We start from the raw sequence: 25,892 nt of genomic DNA on the forward strand, positions 1-25,892 counted from the left end.
TATCGAAATAATTTCTTTTCATTTACGGTTTGATATCCTCATTACACATTGTGATATAGGTATTCAAGGCCGGTCCTAGGCTAAGGCATTTGAGGCCTCAGCCTCAGGCCCAAAACCCTTAGTGGGCTCAATTTTGCTTCAAATTTTTTTTTTTTTTTTTTTTTTTTTTGGGGGATAGTTTTGGATTTTGGATGTTATTTTAATTTTGTATTGTTTTCATAAACTTGTAATGCTCAAATTTTTGCGTACATAATTGAAAATGTTATTAGATTTTTACGCAAATTTTTACGTTGATTTCGTCCGAGGGCCCAATTTACGGACCTCGCCTCGAGCCTCTATTATCACAGGACCGACCCTGTAGGTATTACCTAGTACAATTTGTATTCACAATATGCCACCAAAAATGATAGAAATAATGCACCGCCGCCATCATATTCTACTATTTTGTCATATCTTGTTGACGATGTATTAGTCTATTTAAATAGGGTGACTGTAAGAAGTTCATTTACCCATTTTTCTTCCGGTGCTAGTAGTAACAGATGAAACGAAATCCCTGTAGAGTTAGCTAGATATTTTGGTTGGGAATCTATTTAATATGCGTAGCGGAAAATTAAAATAAATTTCAATTACCATCGGGATTTATCTTTGTATTTAGATAGAAACTGTGATAAAGACGTATCTTTTACAAGATCTGCAAACTCCTTTGCCATATCTTTGTTCCAGCAATTTGGATCTGTCTCCTACAACTGTCAAATAGTCCAACCTCCAACGATAATCCACACAGAGAATAAGATTGCAGGATTAGGGATTTCTTCTTGTACTAGCAAGAATAATGAAAAATCTTTTTAAATTTGAAAACCCTAATCATATTTATATAAGCCCGAACGGGCTTGGCCTGACCCGATCCAACATTTAATTAATCCATTTAATTAAATTCTGTCCATAAATCAATTAATCTAATTAATCAATTCAAGCCTATAAATAAGCAACCCAATTAATTAATTTATTCAACACTTGTTAAATTAATTAATTGGCAAATCACAATCTTCCAGTTCTCTTTTCGTGTGCGACCCATCAGGTTCTCAATCACGATATCTAATGACGTGAAATATTATTTTGATCTAATCAAAATTGATAAATTAAAATACCCTTTTAATTTATCATCAATTCACACTCGCCGTCCCAAATTGACATCTAGCAATATGTCAGGGCAATGCATGTGACAGAAAATCTCACATGGTATGACAAAATCAAACTCGTTCATTTATTGTGAAAATATAATCCCTTCATCAGTATGATCCGATCAATTACGAGATATAGAAGTGTGTCAATCTCGATTATCGATCATATCTTTCACTCCACTATTAAGTCAATATAAATCGAAAACTCTTTTTCAACTTACAAGTACACCTTGGCCAAGGATTTCATTATCGACTTAATTGAATAAAATGCAAATCATAATCTCTTATTATCTAAGAGTGACAAATCCTCTATTAGTCATTCACAATCTTCATACGGATCTTGACATACCCGAATGATGTCGTATTAACGGCCATTGGCAGAGCAATATCCAATACCGTCAAAGCATGACTGTCCTCATATAAGATATTATGACGACCTCAAATTAAAGGACAAATCCCACTATCGAGCGTTAGAGATTAACCACTGACACTCAGATAGTTATCCATATGGAATCTCTAGGCGGGTCTCCAATATTTTGTTCTATAACAAAATGTCCACGTGTTCATAAAAGTATCACCACACTTTAGTTTGTGAGATCAGCTACTTACTTCATAAGTAATAAATGTCACAGGCGATGGTCTATCCATAATAATGATATCCGTATCTCGTTATTACTTATGACCACGGACGATTTAGTATTCAATCATATGTAATTTGTATATCACAATCACAACTCCTTTTAATTAATAAATTATGAAGATTTGAATTTACGGATTTTATTATTTAATTTAATTGTCTTATTAAATAATAGATCTGCCATTAAAACTGCATCAATTATATATTACGAATATTTATATCTAAAGTTGATTGGACCTAAAGCATAACACTTACAATTTTCATATCACATTTCTTAATGTTTTAAACCGAAAGGACATAAAAATTTTTGACCTTCTCATATGGTGGCAAACAAATGAAAAGTAAATTTGATATTATTTGTTATGAAACATTATCTACTAACGTCTCTAGCTTCAACTATAGCATCAAAAGCTGCATTTAGTGCAGGTATAATGTTCTACCAGATTAAAAAATATATATATTTGAAACTCTAATGTATTTGAAAGACATGCAAAATGTAGACTATTGAATACAAGATAAAATGGCAATGCAGTTGCTAAAGCATTCACCGATTATAATTGACAAGAATTTTTTGGTACACAAAATTAGAAACGATTGTGGAATTGAATTGACACAAATCAAAACAGTTTGGATCGATTCGATTTCAACAACATTGTTAGGTAGATTTAGTCATCAATTCCTCCAAATGGACTTGGTCGGTTTTCGATTGGACCCAAAATCTACTCAATCCCTCTGTAATATCAATTTTATTATCCAATATTTTATTATTGTGCTAATGCAACTACAATAATATTCTTAGGGCAACTCCAATGGTAACACCAAATCACCAATTTGCACCATTTTTTGATATAAAGTTGCTTCAATGCCACACTATATTTTGCACCATTTTGGTGCAAAGTGTATAAAGTCTCTTTTGCCATTTTTTATCCTTTCCAAATAGATTTTTTAAAGGTATTTTGTGTCAATTGTGTTATATATTTTTTAATACAATAAATCATCATCATCATCATCATCAGTATTATTAATATTATTATTTGCATTTAAAATAAACTTTAAATGTAAGAAATAATAATTAATAAATTAATTAAAAGAAGAAAAAAATTGTGGGAATAACATATGAATTTCAAGAATTAAATTGCAAAAATTTTACGACTTTGAAATATCGTCTATCCGAATTTGAAATGCATTGTACTATTTTCTGATGGCATGATTTAATATTTTCGTTGTTGCAGTGTTTTTATTAACATATTTATTAATGAATTTAATCTTTTCCGTAATTTAACTTAATTATTTATTTAGTAATTTATGTATTTATAAAATAATTAAATAAATAATATTTCAAATAAATAAATTATAAAGAAGAAAAAAAGGGGGAAGAAAATGGTTAAATACTGTTCATTTAGTGTAACTTTTAGTATAATAGTTGAAGATGAATTTTAGTTTGGTGTAAAATTTAATGTAAAATAGTGTAAAATTTGGTGCAGCGCTGAATATGAACTTAAGTAATTTATTCCTACTTTTATAATGCGTGATATAACTATGCTGCTTGATGGAAATTAAAATTAAATTTTTAGTATATTTTGATGAAATTTGATAAAATATGTAATTGAAGAGTGTTAAATCTTATAAAATACATTATTAAAATTAATCGTTGACTTTGACCTATATTAAATTCTGAAATTAATTTTCTACCTATATATATATTCGAGTTATTTTAGAAGGAAAAAATAAAAATGTTTAGGGTCCAATAAAATCACAAAAACACCGGCATAATCAGGAACCAGAAAACCCATTAAGAATTGAGTTAATGGAAGGATCTTTGAATTATTGTTCTACATGATTTCGACAATGAAGTGGTAGTTTTGAAGCTACCTCTTGTTCTCTCTTTCGAACACGAGGTATTATAATTTCTTCGATTCTATTCTCTTCGCCTTTCATTTCCTTGTTTATTTGATTAATCCTCCTCTGCTCACAGTAATTTAGCAATTTTCACTGGTTATTCATTTGGTTTAAATTTTGTAGTTAATATTCGGTTTTCAAAATTTGTGTTTTATTTTTTGTTTGGTTCAACCAACATCGACAAAATTCCAGTTTGAGTGCAATTCTTGTGATGTTAATTTTACGAAAGAAAAAGATAACCATGCTTGATTAATAATAACGTTTGAGATATGAATAGATATTTTATTATGTATTTAAATTGCAAAGAGTGCTTTTGGTTGCTTCGATTTTGGTCAATTTTCTTCATAAGATTTTAAAGTGGTTTGAATGTGATTACAATCTGGATTTAGTATATTCAAACGTAGAGGCTTTTTGATTACTTGAAATATTATATAGAAATGAAGGTTTTTCTCTCAAATTTATTTTAACAAGGGTGTGTTTACTCATCAAGTAATGCCTTATTGAGAAAGATCCCTTCTACCAAAGTTTCATTGATCATCATGTCAACATTTGGCATGCTTTAGTTATCAGAATTGTGACAACACAAATTTGCTTATTGGATTTCAAATTTTATGTCTATTTCTTTTTTTCCCCACCAGAAGAAGAAATTGAAGATTAAACTCGACCCTGACAAGTTAAGTTGACCAATATTAAGTTAAAAGAGTATTTTCCTCTCATTCTTTAGGAACTAATCCCTTCAACTCACTTCCATGAAAAAACATCACTGGTACAACAAGTATCAATTATTGATCCTCCTAAGCAGAGTCTGAGTGGACAATTGGAATTTTTCTATCTTTAGAGCGAAGTTATATTTTTTAGTTATAAATAGTTGGCTAATCAGGGCTTATTGAGAAATTTTTTTTGATCCTTATAGGATAAATTTCTCTTTTGCACATGAAGTGGGGAACAAAAAGAAATCCCAAATTTACCTAGTGGGAGTGGGGAATAAAGTTTAAACAGGGAAAATATAGGTTGAAATTGAAAAGAAGCTAGTATATTTATCAAGTGATGAGGTATGGATGCCGAGAAGAGAAATATCGAGGAAGAAAGGATGGTGGCCAATTTTTTGATGAAGGAGGTGAGAGATTGGGACAATGAAGAGAAGATGAAATCCAGGTTCAAGGCACTGAGTGGACAGAGGTGCGATTGGGAGCCCCTTTACTTTTTCTGGAGGGACCTGATCATCAAAGTAGCTAGGCACCTTCACATATTCATCCTTCATCCTAGCCACGTCAAAAATTTATGGTTCCGTCGAGGTGGCTTATCCCCTTTGTGCCTTGATCGTGTACTTGTGGAAATGCATAATGCTGGGGATTTATTGCCAGTTACACATCTCTTGGATCCAACAACTGAAGGTTGGCGGCTACCTCAGATTTTTCGCAAAGCAGCACATCTAATGAGCTTATCTTGGGCATCAACTACGCTTGAGAGTCTGACGGAAGACTGCTACATACTGGCCCCGATGTTAAAGGTTTTTTCCAATGTAGTGTGTATGATTTTTGTTTGATGTATTACAGGAAAAAGTTGTGACTGAACTTTGTAAAAACTTTTTGTAGGAAAAATCTCTCGAAGTTGTCAAGTATTTTTCTCAAAATCATTGGACGCCTTCATGCGTTATCACAATGAGAAAGTTCCAGGAAATTTGTGGAGGGTCAAAGGAAGCATCCGTAATTTTGAGTCACTTGTCTGAATGTCAGAAAGCAAAGTACCTTGTGATCAACAAAAACGATCGTGTAGAGGTAAATTACATTATTTTTAAGTTGTGGTGCACCCAATATATCGATGATGAAAAAGATAAACCATGGCACAATAGTTGAAATTCTTGCATAAGCAAAGGCTTTATAATATTCAATTCTTGTAGCAGCCACAGTTTCAAACCAACTTTCTCCTTCGTCTTGATTCTTTCATCTCTATTTCCCTCTTTAACGCTTATTTCTCTCATTAAATTATATTGTACTTCCATATGTTTCATCTTCGTGTGGAACATCAGATTCTCATAAATAGCTGTCAGGTTATAATATCAATTTGTATCCTCACCCATTATTGGAAGCGCTTTTGTAAGCCATATAGTCCTGTGCACTCTAATAAGGCCCTTGTTGAATCTCTATTCTACTCTGGTGCTCAACAGACAACAGTCATGTTGTTTCTTTTCTCTTACTGTACCAATAGAATGATGGATACGGTTATGCTTACAGTGAACACATAGCTAGTTAATGTTCTATGAGTTTCTCTTTTTATTCTCCTATCTTTCTCTATTGTAATCCTTGTTGCTATCGATGCCTACATCATTGCTTACCTAGTCTTAAACCTGAAGATTTCTGGTTGTCACTCTGAATTGCTGTCTAAACCTTCCTAATGTCTAATCAATCCGTGATTCCTATAAATAGGATTGTTGAGATAAGTTGTGGTATGACATTGTGAAGTGCGAAGCAGTGTCATGTGAGTTTCTTCTTCAAATGAATTGTGCAAATTGAACACGTAATATTGTGTGTTTGTGGTTTAGTGTGAAAGAAACTGATTCTTGTGTATTTCAATGATGTCTCCTTCCACCACATTACATCCCCTTGCATGAAGTCGTTAAAATACTTGTTTATTTTGATTTCTGTCATTTTTTTGCTCTATTATCTAACATGTTAGTAATATTTCCTTTTACTTTGGAGTGCATGCCAAGTTTTTTGTACCTAAACAGAAAGCTATGAAGTGCAAAGAAATGCCATACTGCAAGCCATGTTCTTTGTACCTAAAGGGAATGCTATGAAGTGCAAAAAAAAAAATGCCTCACTGCAAGCACGCTACACATGAAATACTCAAATTTTGAGAGCAAACCATTATATCATTTTGTCCATCCACATGTTGTCTCTGTGTTATTATATTATCACATAAAGTAGTAAAATCATTAAGGACAAGATCAAAGGCTAAAGAAGGTCTGGTGGAATGAAATGGGTCCTTAACGTTTCAGGCCTAATTGGTGGAGTTCGGTTATTTTAATTGTTTCAAAGCCCAATTATACTCTTAATTTTAATCGAGGATCAGCTGATTGTATGTTTGAATTTACGAATCAGAAATTTTAGCACAATATATTCGTCAAACACCAGCTGTTGAAGACAGCTGATATCTCCATGTTTAGCCTCATCTCGAGCAAAACTTGGCAATCCAAAAAGGTGAGTAGGGGTTGTCTAATTCTTTGCCAACTTGAACCCGTTTCACACGCTGATCCTTGAAAATTTTGAATTATGCGAGTGGATTTTGGGATAAGAAATAAACTAAACTAAATAAAAAAATCATTTGGACACGAGGGGATCATCTGAGCCTCTGTCTAATGAGCAAGTAACATTTGAGATCCATAAAATGTTCCGCTGTGACACTTCTTGGATAACTACTGATACTCGATAAAAGCTAGTGACATTACACTATTTGACTATGTAAAGGAATATGGTACTATATTCACATAACATCTTATAACGGACAAACAGTAGCATGCACAAGGACTATTTTATTTCTACTTTAATCATATTCTTGTTGTTCGAGACTTATTGTTCACATTATGTACTGGCAGAAGCTGGGCAGGATGTTTGATAAAGGATCAACTTTTTATAGCAACCCGCTTTGCATGAAATTTGTCTGTTGGATAAAACCATTCAGGACATGATTTAGGTTTTAATTGAGACTCTTCCTTGTTTGTTACGAGTTTCTATGAAAACCATGGAGTTGGTCCAATAAACAAGATATTCATGAACTCCTTTTGGGACTTCAACCACTCCATATGATCTATGAAGTGACTTCACAAAAATCAGTGCTGATTGTAACTACCAAATAATATTGTTTGAAACTAGTCCACTTATTTTGTTCACTAGATAGATTTAACTTTTGAAAAATTGTGAAAACTACCAATAGTATGTGTATTAATTCATAGTAATTTTTAGTCTAGTTCAATTTAAAGAGAACCTATACCTTTAGTGATCTGAGCATTTATTTTTTCTCCCAGGGAGTAAAAGTTTGTCTTAATCCAGGAGCAGTTTCTAGCATCACAAGTGTAGATTACAATGTTTTACACTTAATCTGGACAGCGGAAAAACTTGAGCAACAGCTTGATTTGATTGACCAGCGTTATGAAAAGTAAGACCTGTAAATCATTTCACTCGTAGTACTTCTGGCTTGTCCTAATAGAAAATTGGCCTTGTATAGTTTATCAAATCCTATATCATGCTTTTGAAGTTGGGCATTATTATATTCCTGGGATGCTTGCTTAAAATCTATTGTTGGCTCTAAGCTTACGGCCTATGACAGCTAAGTAATAGCTTATCTAACTTTATTTGGTTTGGAATTATTCTCTTCATTAGAGCATTGGATCATTTTGCAGAACTAGGAAGTCAGCTCTAGCTTCTTTGAAATGTGGCAACAAAAGTGCAGCCCTGAGATGTGCAAAAGAACTAAAGCTGACATCTCAGAGCCGAGATAAATGCACAAACCTGTTGGACCGAGTTGAAGAAGTTCTTAGAGTTATCTCTGACGCTGAGTCCTCTAATAAGGTTGTTAATAATCCAATATTTCTCCGTTGCACTACTTTAATTATGAAAATTGCAATAGTTGGGAACTATTTGCGCCAATGCTTAGTGTAGGCTATAGTTGAGAAAGTTCTGGTAACCTTCCGGATGGATGATTGGAGTTTTTGACAGTTGGTCACTTCAAGGACATTCTTGAAACTGATGATTGTTTCTGTTTTCACTCACCTTATGACCTCCGATGTAGGTTTCTGAGGCTATCCAAATAAGTACACAAGCATTGAAGGATAATCAGACAACTGTTGAAGAAGTTACTCTGTGTCTTCAGCATCTTGATGAGAGCATTGATTCTTTGAAGCAAGTGGACAAAGTTTTAGGTAATTTCTGCTGTCCTAATTTGAATTGTAGATTTCAAAGTTGGGGACATACATTATTTGCATTAACGTTGATAACTAACCAAAATGATAAAGATGGGTAAGAGGAATTACTTCATGCCAGTGCAATTTTACCATTGGCTTTGTTACTGAATGAAATGATTGAGGAATCAGTAAATGTGAAATGTTCTGGTTCTGCATTTAAACATAGGATCCATTATTTGTTTTTTAGTGTGTTTGGCTAAGCCTAAAACAATGTTAACATACTTGAGAGTAACTTTCCATCTTCACCAAATACATATGTAAGCTTAAAGGTTGTAACATGTTCTTTTTCACGTGTTTGAACTTTTAAAAAGTCTCTACTTTTCAAAAAGTACTAGGTACTTTTTTATGATTAGCCAAACATGCTCTATGTGGGAATGTATAGCACAATTGTGAGTAGCATCTGATCTCTGTTGGACTGGGAAATGACAACAATGGATGAATTCAAGGCTCCTAAAGGTGCTTTAAACTTGCCAAATGAGGAGTGATTATTTTAGCCCTTTACAACGTTCCTGGATACTATCTTCTGTAGTAATCTAGTTTGATAAACGTTGTTTTATCTAACAAGTGTTTTCGGTCCCTTCCAGGATCAGATTTAGCATTAACTGAAATTGAAGAGGAAGATCTTGAAGATGAGTTCACTAAACTCGAGCTGGAAATCGAGTCTCAACCAAGTCAAGGTCCCACAAAAGTTGGAATGGGCAATAGTACGGGAATAGCCGAGGTTTCAGCTGCTACTAATGCATTAAGCGATGCTCTGTCCAATCTCAGTCTTAAAGATGGTGCAGCGTTGGATTCAGTGACAGAATTTTCTGTGAAGACGACGAGCAAAAATCAGGTGTCAAAAGATGCTAATTTGGAACCTGCTTGACTAACGTATGTAGCAGTTCATGTATTGAATGTGATGAGCTTCAATAACTTTGGCCACTTGTGGCTCATAAATTGGAGTTGTGTGTAGTTTTATTTATTTGTGTCTTCATTCTCTTCATATTGTTTGGTCTCTTGCAAGGCTTCACAAATTACAACTGGGGCTGGAGTTTGATCTTTTTTTCAGAAGGGCATGTTCCACATGCACATTCACTATTGAACACAAGTAAAATACAATACAATGGATCATATTTTAAACTATTTATATCCTAGTATTATCCATTCTGACTCGACAAACATTTCATTGTGCACTCCTTTTAAGGCTTGTACATTCATGCACGCTTGCTCATCTTCAAAGAGTATCATGGTTATAAATTTCCTCGATGTTTAGTAGAGTTTTGTGGTACTTTTGTTTCTCATAGAAAAATTCCAAGGAAAACTAATTTCTAAAATATTACGCTTTTAGAAGAGTTTTTAGAGGAAGTCATATTGAATCACCTATTTTTAAAAGCTTTTCCAATTAGAAGCATTTTAACTTTTGAATCTCAAAAGTCATAACAAACGAGCCCCAACTTCTGTTGGGGGTCTTGATACACTTGCAATATACTAGTAGTTCGTTGTATGACTCGTTACAATTTGGAAATTTGTAAACGCCTCCTTTAGGTATAACCAATCAGTCGAACTCCCCTATGAACATTCAAGTCCTCAATCTGTAATCAATTAAAAAAATATTCAATAATAATGGAATAAAAAACACAAGGAAAAATGCAAGAAGTACATTGGCGCAAACCAATTATATAACTCACAAGATCCCATCAGCCAACAAATTCAAGACTTCCCAATACTAGCAAGTATACATATTATACCTGCCCTCTATATGAACATTTAGATAAAGAAGCCTTCATAATCCACTCGGGAAATAGAAAGAACTTCATATGATACATCTGGTAAATCTGAAAATAAGTTGCACACGGGAACGACGACCTGCAAGTACCAAACGAGGAAAATAACCAAAAAAGAAGACCTTTTCACACTGTAGACGTGGTGCGAGTGGAGATTCAACTTGTTTCCTTCACAATTTTCTTCCTTTCTCAAATAAACATGATAGCCAAATTGAACATCTTGCTGGGCATCTGGAGAACTGCAACATTAGGCAAACACCGATCATTTGCAGTTAGCCAATGAAGGCATACCCATCCTCGTGCTCATTCATCCTTAAAACCATTCTGAAGTGGAACTTACAAAGGTTAAAAGCAGTACTACCATGACTCCAAAGGAGCAGAACAACTCAGATACTTGGGCAATTTTTTTTCCGTTTGCGGCTGCTATCACAGTTCTCGTCTCATTCTAGGTGTCGAGGAACCGGAGCTGAGCCTTTGGACTGGTTGCGTCTCTGGACTGTATTTCTGGGAAGCAAGATAAGTTAGGGCTGTAACTACGTCTGTTATCAAAGGTCGCATGTTGGGTTGCTCCTGGACACACATAGCAGCAACAGCAAGCGCTTGATACAAACCCCTAGATGGGTACTGACCTTGAAGCATGGGATCAGCCATCTGTGAGAACTTCCTACGGTCTTTGAACAAGGGCCGGGCCTGCAGAATTGAGATACTATTAAACATGTAATTATAAGCTAGAAATTTACACACGCTTTTATGCATCTATAGATCTTGGAATCATATGTAAGAAAATTATGGTATGTTTGGTGAGTAGACAACTCCAGAAACCATTCAAAAGAAAAAGAAGTTAAAATCCTGATCATTCAACTATCGTTATTCTATACTGCTTATCACACATAACCTAGGGACCTGTATCTCTTAATGATACGTATAAATTTTTACTCTGAAATATTAGTAAAGCTCCCACTTACCCAAATAATAAGGCTACTGATCCAGTTGGATTCTACTCATTTGCCAGTACACGAGATGACTTCAAGGATACAACAAAAATTACAAACATCTTGTTAATGATATTTTGACAAGTAGCATTTGTTCAAGTACTTCCCTCAATTTGTTAGACCTCCATTGCTCATCCCATGAAATCATATCCCGCCAAAACTAAATTCTTCCAGAGATTTTGCACTTTTTTTATTCAAAACGTGAACCACCACAAAACAGCAATAGAACTTCACTTTGTGTTATAATTATTGAATAGTAATAAGATATAGGCAACATAATAGACTTGATAAGTTTCTTAAAAGTTCTCTAGTTTGGGAGGCTACCCCTCTCTTTACATGTAAATAAGATTCTTCATTTTATAGCATACATATCAGCGTATTTTTACTATACTAGGCGTCTAGCGACAATTCTTCCTTCCCATTTTCTACTTGAGCCTCGGCAAAGCGTCTTATTAAAGCTCCCTCCAAAAAAGCAATACCAACCCCAGAAGGTGCTATTGGATCACCTTCTTTCAAGGAGAGTTGATGCTTGTTGGATATTTTGGTTTGACACTACTTCATACCAAAATAAAAAAAGGAAGCACCAGTAAATAGGATTGAATGCAAGAAAGAACCCATTCACCATCTAAAAATAATCCGTGTTATGTATTTCATGGCAGTTCCACCTATCACTTTGTTGTGAAATACCAAATTGGCCTGTGCTACTATAAGTACCTTTATATTTTGCCGAGTACACTTCGACAATGAATTTAAGTCAGTGATTGAAAAACTTCATTTTCTCGATCTTGATTCGCACAAGATAAAAATTGTACGCTACAATTTCTAAGGCAGGGTCGAAAAATATGCCCGTGGTGTTCCAATCAAAACCAAGTGGTTATCAGATGGGGAATAACAACATGCATTTTCCAACCAGTCCATTCTTGAAGAGTTTGTGGCTTTCTTCCATGGGTCAAAAAGTCAATGGAGGAGTATTTCTCGCACATGAATCAAGAATTTATAAGCGAACAAGTTTCTCAACCACCCTCCCACTCCTCGCCCACCCCACGCCACCCCACCCATATAAACAAGATGAGCATATAAACAAGAAGAGGTCACACATGGAGTTGATAGGAACCCAAGTTCTAATACAATATTTAAATAATCAGAGTAAAATGAGAAGGAAGTTGAAGATGAAGAAAATGTGTTTGAATTCATTTGTCTCGGTATATCAAGTAAAAAGAAGTATACTAGGCAAAAACTTGTTAGTTATTGGCAAAGAAAGGATAAACATACAAATTAAGAAACCCTTGCTAATCTTTGGTTAATACAGATTAGACTTTCATTAGGACTTTCTAGAAGTTCCTCCTACCATTGAGGCTACTCTACTCTTTTGCCCATAATGATAATTCAAGACAATACCACATAACACTAGTAAATCAAATGCATTTCTTAGTATGTCTTCCACATGTATTTCTCACGGCTTTTACAATTTCTAAGTTGAGGATTACTAAGAAAGATTTTGAGAATGTAACCTAGAATTATATTGTGGTGTTAACTTAAGTAGCCCATTCTTAGCCCCCATTTGGCCCCCATTTTGTGAAAATGAAAATTGATGGAATAATGTTTTTGATAAATGAGTGGTTGAAAAAGAAGGAAATTTTTTTATTTACATGGAAGATTATGTGGTTGAAAATATGAGAGAGAAAAATAGAATGTAATGGAATAAAAATTAATGGGGACCAAACGGAGGCATAGTCTTCTTCATTTTCTCGTTTCTCCTTCTCTTTAATTGTTCGTTGTCACAGAGCTATTTGAAAGATGGAGAAAAAGATTGGATTAGCCTCAAGGAACTGAGGGACTTCCAAGAAAATAGAGTTAAAGCCAAACCTACTAATCGGATGTTCTTATTGACATATTCAAGACATTGAATTTGACTGTTGAGAATCAATATGTTCCTAATCAATGTCACTCTGCTCACACTTATACCAAGGTCCCCTAGGATCAATCTATAATTCTTTGTTATAGGTCCCAAACTCAAATTGTTCCAATCTATAATTCTTTGTTAAAGGTCCCAACTCAAATTGTTCGTTGCTAAGGCGATTGTTACATGTGCAATTGCAGATACAAATGAAAGCGAGATATTTAATCAAATTTTGGTTTTCTTGAAACAATATATTATGCCCTTGTTTGATTCCTATTATTTCCAAAATACATTTTTCTCTCTTCTTTTCAACCACACATTCTTCAACAAAGTAATATTACACACAAGCACAAAAAAATTTCTTATTTTTTAACCACATATTCTCCATTAATCTACTATTCCAAAATGCATTCTTCAATAAGAATGGGGCTCAAACAGGCTTATTATATAACAGCTTCTTCTTTTATAAGTACGAAAAGTAATATGCAGTCTTGTTACATCTTCCAAATCTATTTTGCCATGGTTCGTCTTTGATATTATTTTGTAAAACCTAACCAGCACTTTAAAAATCATATTGTTTTGTAGCATAGTGTTAAAGAATCCCTTTTGTAACCAAATACACAAGGACATGATCCCATCTAGTGTCTTACATTCCTGCAATCTGATCAATTAAACAATTTGATCATCATATCCTCTATATCACTGTTTCAAATGCACATTAGAAATCTGAACAAAGATTAGATTTGAAAAGAATATATTAACAGCTGATATAGCTCTAAAAAGCGTAAGTTCACACAAATGAACAGAATACTGCACATTAATGAAGATGACCAGGCTCAACGTATATCATGGTCTGCGTAGTTACATGTGTTAAAGAAGTCTAACCAAAACTATATAGCAAATAAGTTAAAATATATACATGTGTGTGTGTGTGTGTGTGTGTTAAAACTCACATAAATACAAGAGATTCTTACCCATGCAACCAAATTGTGCTCGCCAGCAGCTCTTGAATTGTCAATTGCCTTTCTGCCAGTGACGATCTCCAGAAGGACAACTCCAAAACTATAAACATCTGATTTCAATGTAAGTTGTCCTGTCATTGCATATTCTGGCGCACAATATCCATAGGTTCCCATCACTCTGGTGGATACATGGGTCTTGTCCCCAACAGGGCCCAATTTTGCCAACCCAAAATCAGATAGCTTTGGATTATACGCTTCATCTAGTAAAATATTTGAACATTTCAAATCCCTGTAGATAACAGGTGGGTTCGCTTTATCATGCAAATATTCCAAGCCCTTTGCAGCACCGGCGGCTATTTTCATTCTTGTATTCCAGTCAAGTCTCTTTTTATCAGGTGAAATGTCTGCAAATGTCAAAGTACAAGCTATCACAAACTAGTAAATGACACATTAGAAACTAGGATTTGAATCATTTGAGAGGAGTTCTTCAAAAGTGTTGGTAAAATGTCACAAAACCTAGTCTGAGATGCCAAAAAGTTCATAATTGGATGTTATGGTTAATCAGCATAACTACTTTTTTTTGCATGTTGATTAGTTAACTAATTTCTCTAAGTTCCTGATGTTAAATAAAAATAGAGTAAAAAGTATGACACACTTATTCAACCAACTAATAAACATGTTTATCCCTTCTTCAAATAAAACAAATTAGCAAAGATACATTATATCTACAAAATTAAGTATGTTACAATACATACCATGCAGATGGTCTTCCAACGACCCTAATGGCATGTATTCATACACCAAAAGTCTCTGATCTCCATCAGCACAATAACCAATCAAGTTTACCAAGTGTGGGTGATGAAGTAAACTTAACATCAACACTTCAACAAGAAATTCCCTGTTCCCTTGCAAACCATTGCGATCAAGTTGCTTTATAGCAACAATCTACATAAAAAAAGCACGATAGGGTTCAGGTATCACCACTTACCTCAAGACGCGGGGTACAAAGTTCCATTTTCCAGGCATTAAGCTACAAACGATGCAGAGTCTCCTATTGGAACTATCTATAGTAGAATTCAATGAACTAAATACAGAAACCAAGAATAAGACGTGCAACAGAGAGTAATTTAATTGTCAGCCTGAACTCAAAGTGGGACAGGTATGTCACAGCTTCCCAACTAAGGTCTTGAACAATTTCATAAAATAAACTCAATATTATTTTTTTTAATAGGTAATCTAATATTTTATTAATCATGGATAATACACAGGAAGTGTGTTATCAATATATACAAGACAGAGATAATATAAAATTGGACAACCCATCTATATGAGTAGTCGCCGCAACATTAAACCAAATATACAGTCTCAAATAAAATAATTCTTACATCTGCTCTGTTGTTCATATATGATCATCAAAACAATGGTTGTTTTTCACCTCCACACAATGCATCCTAGAATAAGGTCATAAACAAGCTTACTATCCTTATTACAAAATCTTTTCCTCCGTGCTTTCAATACATCCTCCATACGCAGTGGAAGCACCCATTCCATAAAATAAACTCAATTATGAAGAGGAAAGAAATGTAGCTGTTCATTTCTTTGAATCTCGAAGGTTAAAAACTTCTAATAGTGCTTATCTTCATTCATTTACCAACACGAGAAAAGCATCCTTTGTCAAAATTCATGGTCTCCTCTTAGTAATAGTGCTTATCTATTTTCATTTATCAAAGATACAAACTAGGCAAAAAAATAAATTATGGCTAATTAACTAAATAACAAACATTTGGAATTCAATTTTTCAATTCAATATATAGATACTATACAGACCAAGCATTTGCGGAAAAGTTGTTCACGATTTCAATTGCAAGAGAGAAGATTTGCTTACTAAAGAAATAGTAGAACCGACAACCATAATCACATTCAAATTTTTCAATGGCAGACGAACAAACCTGATTAGTGCTCTCTAATCGCCCTCTATATACTCTGCCAAATCCACCTTCACCCAAAAGACAATCAGCCCTAAAATTCTTGGTTGCGGTAGCCAATTCACGGAAAGTAAAGGTGTGTGCAGCAATATAACCAGATCCCCCATCAAAAGATTCCTTCTTTACATCAAGGGATGAATTTACCTTTTGTTTATCTACAATGAGGAAATAAATCAACTCAAAAACCAAACCTTCTGAGAAACTAATTTGAACAGTTTTCATTAGAAAATAACATCGGCAATAATAGAAAGTTTCCTGAGATATAATATATCAGTGTATCATGTTACAGAAAACTCAGAAACACAATGGAACAAATCGGAAAAGACAATGCAACGATTGGTTGTATTTTTTCAATCACAGGGAGCTCTAGAAACTGTTGGCACCAATAGTACATTGTCCTTCATCAGTTCACAAAAGGAGTCATACGAAACATATGATATTCTAGGTCCCATTTGGTTTGCATTTCAATTTTATGTTTTAAGAGTCTGTTTTAAGATTACGAAAAATACGTTTGGTTTCACACGCTTCAAAACTGTTTCTCAAAACAAAAATTCGAAAAACACATTTGCTTTGAAATTTTTAGAATTGTTTTATGACATTTTATTTAATCAATTTGATTATTCTATAAAATAGAACAATTTTAGACATATATATCATAAAGTCATATATACATTTCAAAGTTGATGAATCTTACAATATTTTTTTGCTACAAAAATAAAATACAAACACCTGCGAATATTACACCGACAAGCTAAAAAATTCAACTAAGCATTACTTCATACACTTGCAAATATATTACATTGACAAACAAAATATTTCAACTTGGCATTTCTACAAGCATCTTAAATTCATTCAAAAAGTCTAAAACAACCAAAAAAAGACCCACTGAAAAGAAACCATTGATTCAACTCAGCTCCTTATCCGCATAATAGCGATGAACATCCACGGAAGAAGAAGTGCACAACAGAAATTTGTAAAATTGGAATTTTTTTTCCAAGTCCTCATTTTGGAGGATTTGCACAATAAACAGACAATCACTGACCTTGATTGAGTATGAACCAGAGGATCTAACCAAGAAAAGTAATTGAAATTGTACAAATTCACATCTACATGGAATCATTAACTGGGATTTGCCTTCGTTCCGTGAAATTTTGAGGATGCCCACAATAACACCTTGTTACGTCATTATGTACAAAGGTGAAGTTTACATCCATTTTTTTTCAAATCATACAGACCCAAATATGGTTTTAAAAGGAATCCCAAAGTTTTGGGCTTGGATATATTATGAGGATTTTGGATAAATGCAATTCCAGTGTGAAATTACCCAAGAAAAATAATGTGTTTTTAGCTCATTTTTTGTTCAAATCACAAGGATAAAAACTGAATAAAATCACTATAGATGATGTAACCCTATTATTCATACTAAATCAAATCATCTCCACTTCGTTCCTTGTGGCGTTCCTTGTGGACCTAGGCACATTGCCGAACCACGTTAAATCCCAGTGTTGATTTCTGTTTTTTTCACTTCTCTATTATTGTGTATAAATTCCAACACAAACCAACAAGGTTTCAGTGTTGTACAAAATTAAAACTAAAAGCACCAAATCAAACGCACCCTTAATGTCCCCTCTATTATAGTTATTAAACTTGGCCCCTCTATTATAGTTATTAAACTTGGCTAACATGGCAAGTTGAAAAGACACATTTAAAAGCCAAAACATACCGTCAATGTAACTGAACAAGACCTGATCTTTTCCCAACCAAAGCTACTAATACATGGTTAATCCATGATACATAAGCAATTTTGTGGTTACATAAGAAATGCCGAAAACTCATTCAAAAGCAAGCAAGGATGAGTGAATGTACAAAAGTCACCAGAGAGGAATCCTTCAATCGCGTAGACAAGTTTAAAACCTCCTTCACTAATTGAAACTTCTGCTTTCATCAGTCCTTACAAAACATGAAAGTTCACAAAAGATATGCCAAATCCCACAATATCAATTTCTCTAGGACAGTTTGACACAACCCAATGGACGAGATGCCAGGCCTTCAATATGCTAAACACAATTTCGTTCCGTAAATAAAAAAATTTAAATAAATAAATAAATAAAATGGAAACTTTAACATAATAACATCTTCGCTCAATAACATGAGAAACATAAGATCTGGATCGAAGAAAATCGGTTTGCAAGTTTGAAAACTAAGTAATAAATCTATGTCACGGTTGGAGCTCAATTTCGGTAAAAATAAGCCAATAACAAGCAGCTATAACCTCAAGATGCAGAAGATAAATTGTAACTACTGAAATTGAAGAACATAAACCGAAATTACTAACAATGACAACTAGTTTTGATTTCATTAATCGACAGTTCTATTACAATGCGGGAAATTACAAGTAAAAGACAAATATAAAAAGAGAAGAGATAGAACAGCGGAGGAGCAGAGAAATTATAAGACAGATCAAGAAATTAATGTACACCCATATGAAAATTCAAACACGTCTATAAATGGAATATAACCCATAATTTATCTTATCCTCCTTAATACAAAGAAATGAATAGCTAAATTATAAGCAGCAAAAAAAAAGTGATTCTTTGAAAGAACAGACAATAATGGTGGTGGAAATGAGCAAACAAAATTTGAACTTTGCCACTTCACAATGTCTTTAATCATACACATATTTATCTAGTAATATGCTGTACAAGAACCTATATTTGAAGGGATCTGATGATCAGACTTGTTGCCCTTTTGTTTTTCTCCTTTCTTCTTCGATTTCCCAGAACACGGGAACCAACCCATTGCTTCTTACTCTTCGAACACACACTCACTCTCCCTTACACACTGAGCGGGTATGTGATTGAAGAATCGGAAGGGAAGGGAAGGGAAGGGAAGAAAATGGCGATGGTGGTGATGGGGGGTAAAGAGGAGAGAAGGAAGGAAATGCGAAGGGTCCAACAAAAGCTGACCAAACACGATTTCTGACTAGGAATACAACAAATTTGTTTAGGTTGGTTTTGCATGTGTGCCCTTGTCCAAATGCTTGTTGTCAAATGGCCCATGATTTCATTGTGATTATTTTTGAGAAAATTGCGATCTTGAATTGAAAGGTGCATAAAAGATAGGTTTGATCGACATTAAGTATCTTTAAATAAAATAGGCTTGTGATTTTAATCCAAGAAAGGAGTCTTTTATACTGCCTCTATAGATTGTCTTGTCGCGTTTTTATATACGAAGTTTGAAAAATATGTCTTATTTTTTATCATAAATTTTTTTGATAAACATTTTTGAAGTTTAATGAGGTGATGGTGAATCAAACGAGACATAGCATGGCCAAATCATATTCGAGTCGGGAAAGGTTTCAAGGTTTTGCAGTTCACCCGACTTGCCTCATTTTTATCCTTCTCCTAACACAATTTTTGTCAAACATTTTTCATCCCAATGACTATCATGAACACATGTGACAAAATATATGAAAATGTATTCGTAGATCACTAATTGCATTTACCAATCCCACCTCATTTCAAATTTTCGAGAAGCGGACGAAATAAAATCGCTCCATTTAATTAATTAATTATTTTTATTCTTTGAAAGTATTTCATTTCGCTGCATGTGACTTTTTATTCGAATTGATACTTTCAATCCGCCTTCAACCTGAATCTCTCAAAATTGAAACAAGAGGATCCAAATGCTATATTACATAAAGGTTGACAACCCATATGAAAAAAAATTCGGTGTAGCTTAAAAGCTTGGTCCAAATATTCTTTTGTTTTAATTATATCCAACTAATTGGTGTAATTGAGTGAGAAAAATGATTACAAATAATACTCCCTCATTTCCAATTATACAAGCTGAGTTTCATCTTTCCCTTATTTCAAATATATATGCATGTTTTCTAATTTAAAATATTTTATTTTATTTCTTTACCAATATATCCATATTCAATTTTTCTCACTTAATATGCTAACTTTTTGAAATCATCTAAATATATACATTTCCCACTTCTTGAAAATATGGAACAATTCTCATTTTTTATTTTCTTTTTCAAATTAAATCATTCAAATTCTTTATTAATTTCAACAATAATTTATTACTACATACTGAAATTTAAATAAAGTTAAATTAGGAAAGATCTTAACAAAAGTTAATTTTTTAATGACGTTAAAGAAAATATTTTAATTCGTGTAAAAAATGAATTAGGACGAGGGGTAATAATTTTAAGGAAAATTCTATTTATAAATAATTATTGTATATAATGGTGTTTATAATGTAATGTGGCAATCATTTGATTGTTATTATGTAAGTGTGAGATTTGAATTAAAAGTTGAATTTAGTGTAATGTGTAATTATGTACACTATTATGTAGATAATTATGTATATGTAGCACATTAGAGACGCAGCTGGACATCCGGGTCGGACTAGATATATAAATGCATCCGTATTCAATTGGACCCGTCACAACAATGGATGTCCAAGTTCCAAACCTTTTAGACGATGCCCTCGGCGGCGGCGGGCGAGTGGTTCTCATCGAGGATTGCGTCGAGACTAGTGGAGCATTCGTGCTCCACCACTTTCTCAAGCGCTCACTATCCCCTAACTCCTCTGACGCCGTCATTTTCCTCTCCTTTTCCCAACCCTTCTCTCACTATGATCGCATCCTCCGCAAAATGGTACTTACTTTCTCTCTCTGTGTACGATTTACTTATTTTTTGGTTGAGTGGGAATGGAGGAGGAGCAAGTTTAGTGGCACAGCTTTCGTACGGAAAGCACCAAGTTCCTTTTTTTATTGCCCCGGCTATCGTTTTTATTGTTGGTTATATTTGGAAGATTGAATTTACTAGAGGAAAATTGCATATTTTTTATGCGCGTGCAAGTATTTAAGTATAAGTATAAGTATAAATACTTTATTATGAATTATTGTAAGAGATTTCTTATTTCTACTATAAGGTTGCTTCACCTATATCCATATGGGCTTTGGAGATGATCTGTCCATAAACAACCATTTTGTTTAAATATTGAATGGTTGCTGAAGAATTTGGAGACTGTACTGATTATCATTGTTTGATTTGGTATCTGTGACTTGGAGCATTCATGAACCAGAGCTGCACAATTGAGATTGGTCTTGTCTGTTGACACAAGTCTTGTATGATCAGGTAGCTGAAGCTACACGATTACTTAGTAGAATACGATTGTATCAGCTATATCTTACTGATCAATTATATTAGGTTTTAGTTAGACTCCAAATAGTCCGTCATAAGCTACAGATAATACATGTTGCTTTTTTACAGTTGACAAAATTCCAATGTCACTGAATTCTAGAATTAGCACGTGAGGAAAGGGTGGAACTGTGCCAAAACCTATATCAGCTTATGAACATCAACTATTACGATTTCTTTATGACCACGCTACTGAATGATCAAGCATTCAGAGACTAATGTAAACAATAAAGATAATGGAGGATTTTGGTATCAGAAAAAGGTAGTACTTGGTTCTCTAGGGCAAATATTTAGCCTTACTGGATCAGAAATTTTCAGTACATGACATGATGGTGTATTATGTACCTATGATTTCATGAATTTATTGTGCAAATTAAGTGCCAGGAGTGATATTTTCATTATATTTGAAAAAAGTTTCCAGGTTTTGATCGACCATATTTCCATGTATTTTGGGTTGTGTCAGGTTGGCAACTGTGCATGAAAATGAATTTCCGTTCATCAGTTTACCATTGTTTTTCACTTATTGAGCAGAGACTCAAGTTTTTCAGAGTACCGTAGATCGCAAATATTATCAAATGCTGGATATTCATTTCACATTTCTCATTGCTTATTGGTGCTGTACAGAGATTCTGAGAGGCCTGAATCTCTCTGGTTGAAATTCTATAGTAGCGACAAACTAGAATGCATTCAGTTTTGGTACTTCTACTTGAAATCTACTGGTAACAGGCTTTCCAAGAAAAGTATAGATAAGATTTTGAACTTTTATGTTGTTATTTGAATGTCTGAAAGAATATCAGTCTGATGGTGGCAAATAATTGGGCACTCACTCTATGTATACGGAGTCCGTCGTTGGAGGAACTTCTAAAACTTAGGCCGATAATGTAAGAATGAAAATTCTATTCAACCTGAAACTAGCAAATTTACTTCAAGTGGTTTTCGTTCTCAACAACCACTTGCTTCCTTTTGCACTGTATTGAGGATTTTGAAATTTTGTGGCAAATTTTCTGGTTGACTCTTGATCCATTTGCTTCTCTTGTATCATGTGAAAAATTCGAAACATGTTTTATGTCTTCATATGCTAAGGTTATATGGAAGCTAGGTTTTTCTTTGTGTACTGGATCTTCATGAGTATGTATATGTTTGACTTTTAGCCCTTGTTTGAGCCCTATTATTCTAAAAATTCATTTTTTCAAAACTCATTTTCAACCACAATTTTTCAATAAAATAATATTACACGCAAACCCAAAATTTTTCCTTAATTTTTAACCATAAATTCTCCATCAATATATTATTCAGAATGCATTCCCACCCCCCAAAAAAATGGAGCTCAAACAAGGGCTTAAGATAAAAAAATATTTTTCAATGTTTTTGTTACTGAATTCTAAAGCCCATGAGTTGTTGATTTAACAGGGATGCAACTTGGTTGTCCGGCGGGATAATAAGAGATTGCTATTCTTCGACCTGCTAATGCTCAATAGTTTAGGTGAGGACGTCCGTGGAAATAAAATTTTCATGTGATGTTAATTATTTTTGTCCTATGTTTCCATAGACATGCTTCATATTTAAATTGGTTTATCCTGAAGGAGCAAATGTGTCCACCTAAACTGCAAGCAGTTATAGATGTTACAACAAAATAATTCCATATGGACAACATATCTAAGTAATAGATCATCATCATTTGAATTATACAACACTATGCATTGTATTTTCTAACAAGATTGATTAAATTCAAAGTAGAAATTTGAAGGTGCACTTTGCATGAGAAATTGACTGTTTCTGGTTAAGTTAACTTCCCCCTAAACGTTTTTATTTGATCTTTCTTGTTCATTTGAACAACAAAACAGCTGATGGCACAATTTATGATTAGGTAGAGAGGAAGAGAAAACTAGTGAAGATTTACTTCTTTCGTTGTACGAGAAAGTTCACAAAGCAGTAGAAATATGTTCATCTCCTGCCAGGAACATTACTATTATAATTGACGATGTCTCTCTTCTGGAAGTGGCTGTTAATTGCTTGTCAAATATGGTCCTTGATTTCCTGCATTATTGCTACAGCTTAACAGCTGAATTTGTAAGAAATCATTACTCAATATTTTACTTTAAGCTTGTGCTGCTATTATCGAGGAAAATGTTTTATGCTCTGTTCTTTATCAGGGTTGTTCACTTATCACTCTTAACCACGAGGATATATATTCAAGCTTGGATAAGTCATCATTAATTTTACAAATGGAATACCATGCAGATGTAGTGATTAAAGCTGAACCTTTATCCACTGGTCTAGCAACCGATGTCCATGGACAGGTAAAGTTGTCTAATCCTGTTATCTTGTTTAAGTTTTGACACAAGTATTTAGATTTTAGTGCTTATGTTGTATGCTTAAATACGAGATATTGAATTCTGGAAAAGTAGAATTCTAGTAGTATATCTTACATGTAGCGACATCCATTTGACCAGAGACGGAGGGAAGGGACAGCCCGGTAGTGCCCAAGCCCATGTCCAATAAAAGTCCCAAGAAAATATTGAAATATTTTAATTTTAGTCCATTAGCCCACCAACCATTAACCAACCCACCACAATTTGTAAAATCGGTTTCTTATTTTATATTTGGTTATGTTATGATTTTTTAATTATGTTATGTTTATGATTTTATACATTATATTTATGATTTTTAATTGTTGCAAACTTGTAGTTTTTAATGAATTTTCTAATCAAATTTTTTTATAGTCATTTGATTAGTTTGTTTTTAAAGTATCGAAACAAGTTTAACAATTCATNTTTAATGAATTTTCTAATCAAATTTTTTTATAGTCATTTGATTAGTTTGTTTTTAAAGTATCGAAACAAGTTTAACAATTCATTTAATTACCCGTTCACGTTGTCGGCAACAAACTATGTAAGCACTAAGTAGGCATTTGATTAGTTTGTTTTTAAAGTATCGAAACAAACTTAACAATTCATCTAATTATCCGTCCACGTTGTTAGCAACAAACTAGGTAAGCACTAAATAGGTATTTTGTACATTAAATTTCTAAATTTTTGCCCACTGTAACTTAAGTTCCTAGCTCAGTCCCTGCATTCGACAAAAAGTTGATTGTGCTTGCATGGTTATTGGGTGACTCACCCCATCCATCTCCGTTTGCCACAGCTAACAAATTTGATGACATGGCAAATGGAAATGTGATGTGGCATAAAAAGCAAGACGTTAAGTGACCTTCTTGGTCCAGCATGGCTAAAAGAACTATCCATGCAAAGAGAACAATCTATCTTGCGACTAATTGTATTGACTAACCAAATGGTGCTCAAATTTCCGTCTCTGCAGTTGACTGTTATAGACAAAGGACTTGGAGGTGGCGTCTGTAACTCGGGAAAGATTTGCAATTTCCAGTTCAGGATTAAGGATAATCAGATCGAATATTTCTATCCAGGAAGTCGAACTTGAAAGATATGTCCTGGAACAGAATCAAGGTGATAAGCATTTATATCATCATTTGTTGATAAAAATGCCAAGTAATTCAGTGCCATGAATCAGTTTGTTACATGGAAGTGCATTTCAAGTTTCCTGGAATCAACATTCGGAAGGGTGCGTCTCCTGTTAAATTCTTGAGCAAGTGTGTTTTCTACATATTTGGGTGTTGTTTGGAATTAAGTGGAAGTTACAACCATCCCATTGTGTAGTCACGATTAAGTGATTTTTTCTTATTTTACCGCTTTTTTTATATTTATTTATTTAAAAAAGGAAGATCAAATCCATCATTTAATGATCAAAATGGAGGGAATGACGAGTATTGCTACATAATTGAAAGATTGGAGATAGATTTTGAGAGGATTTGTTACATTTTGCGAAGGTTGAAGAAAAATTTTCCATTTTGACAAAACTAATAAACATGTGCACTGTTACATATTACAATTCCAACTGGTCCTTATTTTATTTGAATCATTGTTTTATTATAACTGCTATGTTTTGAAAAAATTTTAGTCGAATTATCATTTTTCTAGAAAAATGGGTTTACATATGAACTTATTTACTTTTAAAATATAGCATTTTCAAAATACAGTTATATTTCTAATATTAATGTTAATTTCTTATGGTATATTCTCTCTCTTCTTTTTCAATTTTTGTGGAGTGCATCTGGTGTGAAATTTTAAATTTTCCCTGTGAATTTGTTTTAAAGAATGTAGGTTATTGCTTTAACATTGAACGATAAGTTCGTTCGTATGCCCATAAAATCCATGTTATTGACATTATAAAATATACATATATACCACTATAGTTGAAGTCTATTTTCTAAATCATTAATATTATTTTGAACTTTTAAATATTGAGGTTTTGTAAGTGTTACTCGAACAAGAGCATTATACTTGAACAAGACACGTAAATGGTTTCGTAAGTTTTCACAA

The 25,892-nt window shown here is 33.6% G+C and overlaps 3 protein-coding genes across 4 annotated transcripts; 2 read left to right on the top strand and 1 right to left on the bottom strand.

Annotated features, from left to right (window-relative positions):
• The first annotated feature begins 3,539 nt into the window (after window positions 1–3,539).
• LOC111374849 lies at window positions 3,540–9,727 on the top strand. Of its 2 annotated transcripts, XM_022997597.1 has the most exons (8): window positions 3,540–3,716; window positions 4,356–4,390; window positions 4,631–5,227; window positions 5,313–5,495; window positions 7,742–7,872; window positions 8,117–8,285; window positions 8,506–8,635; window positions 9,262–9,727. In XM_022997597.1, the coding sequence occupies exons 3-8, from the start codon at window positions 4,772–4,774 to the stop codon at window positions 9,543–9,545; spliced, it is 1,353 nt and encodes a 450-aa protein (XP_022853365.1). In that variant the 5' UTR covers window positions 3,540–3,716; window positions 4,356–4,390; window positions 4,631–4,771; the 3' UTR covers window positions 9,546–9,727. The 2 variants fall into 2 exon arrangements, with proteins under 2 accessions (XP_022853365.1, XP_022853364.1); XM_022997596.1 differs by lacking the exon at window positions 4,356–4,390.
• A 577-nt stretch (window positions 9,728–10,304) lies between these two features.
• LOC111374850 (probable serine/threonine-protein kinase PBL7) lies at window positions 10,305–19,252 on the bottom strand. Its single transcript, XM_022997598.1, has 5 exons — window positions 18,991–19,252; window positions 16,247–16,437; window positions 15,053–15,242; window positions 14,310–14,701; window positions 10,305–11,133 (listed from the first exon to the last, which is right to left on the bottom strand). The coding sequence occupies exons 1-5, from the start codon at window positions 19,079–19,081 to the stop codon at window positions 10,870–10,872; spliced, it is 1,128 nt and encodes a 375-aa protein (XP_022853366.1). The 5' UTR covers window positions 19,082–19,252; the 3' UTR covers window positions 10,305–10,869.
• Window positions 19,253–20,710: 1,458 nt separating this feature from the next.
• On the top strand, window positions 20,711–25,244 carry LOC111374851 (elongator complex protein 6). Its single transcript, XM_022997599.1, has 5 exons — window positions 20,711–20,949; window positions 22,906–22,978; window positions 23,363–23,565; window positions 23,649–23,795; window positions 24,814–25,244. Exons 1-5 carry the CDS (start codon window positions 20,743–20,745, stop codon window positions 24,931–24,933), a joined length of 750 nt encoding a protein of 249 aa, XP_022853367.1. The 5' UTR covers window positions 20,711–20,742; the 3' UTR covers window positions 24,934–25,244.
• Window positions 25,245–25,892: the final 648 nt, after the last annotated feature.

Source organism: Olea europaea, unplaced genomic scaffold (assembly GCF_002742605.1).
Source record: "Olea europaea var. sylvestris unplaced genomic scaffold, O_europaea_v1 scaffold1300, whole genome shotgun sequence".
In the NCBI taxonomy this organism is placed as follows: domain Eukaryota; kingdom Viridiplantae; phylum Streptophyta; class Magnoliopsida; order Lamiales; family Oleaceae; genus Olea; species Olea europaea.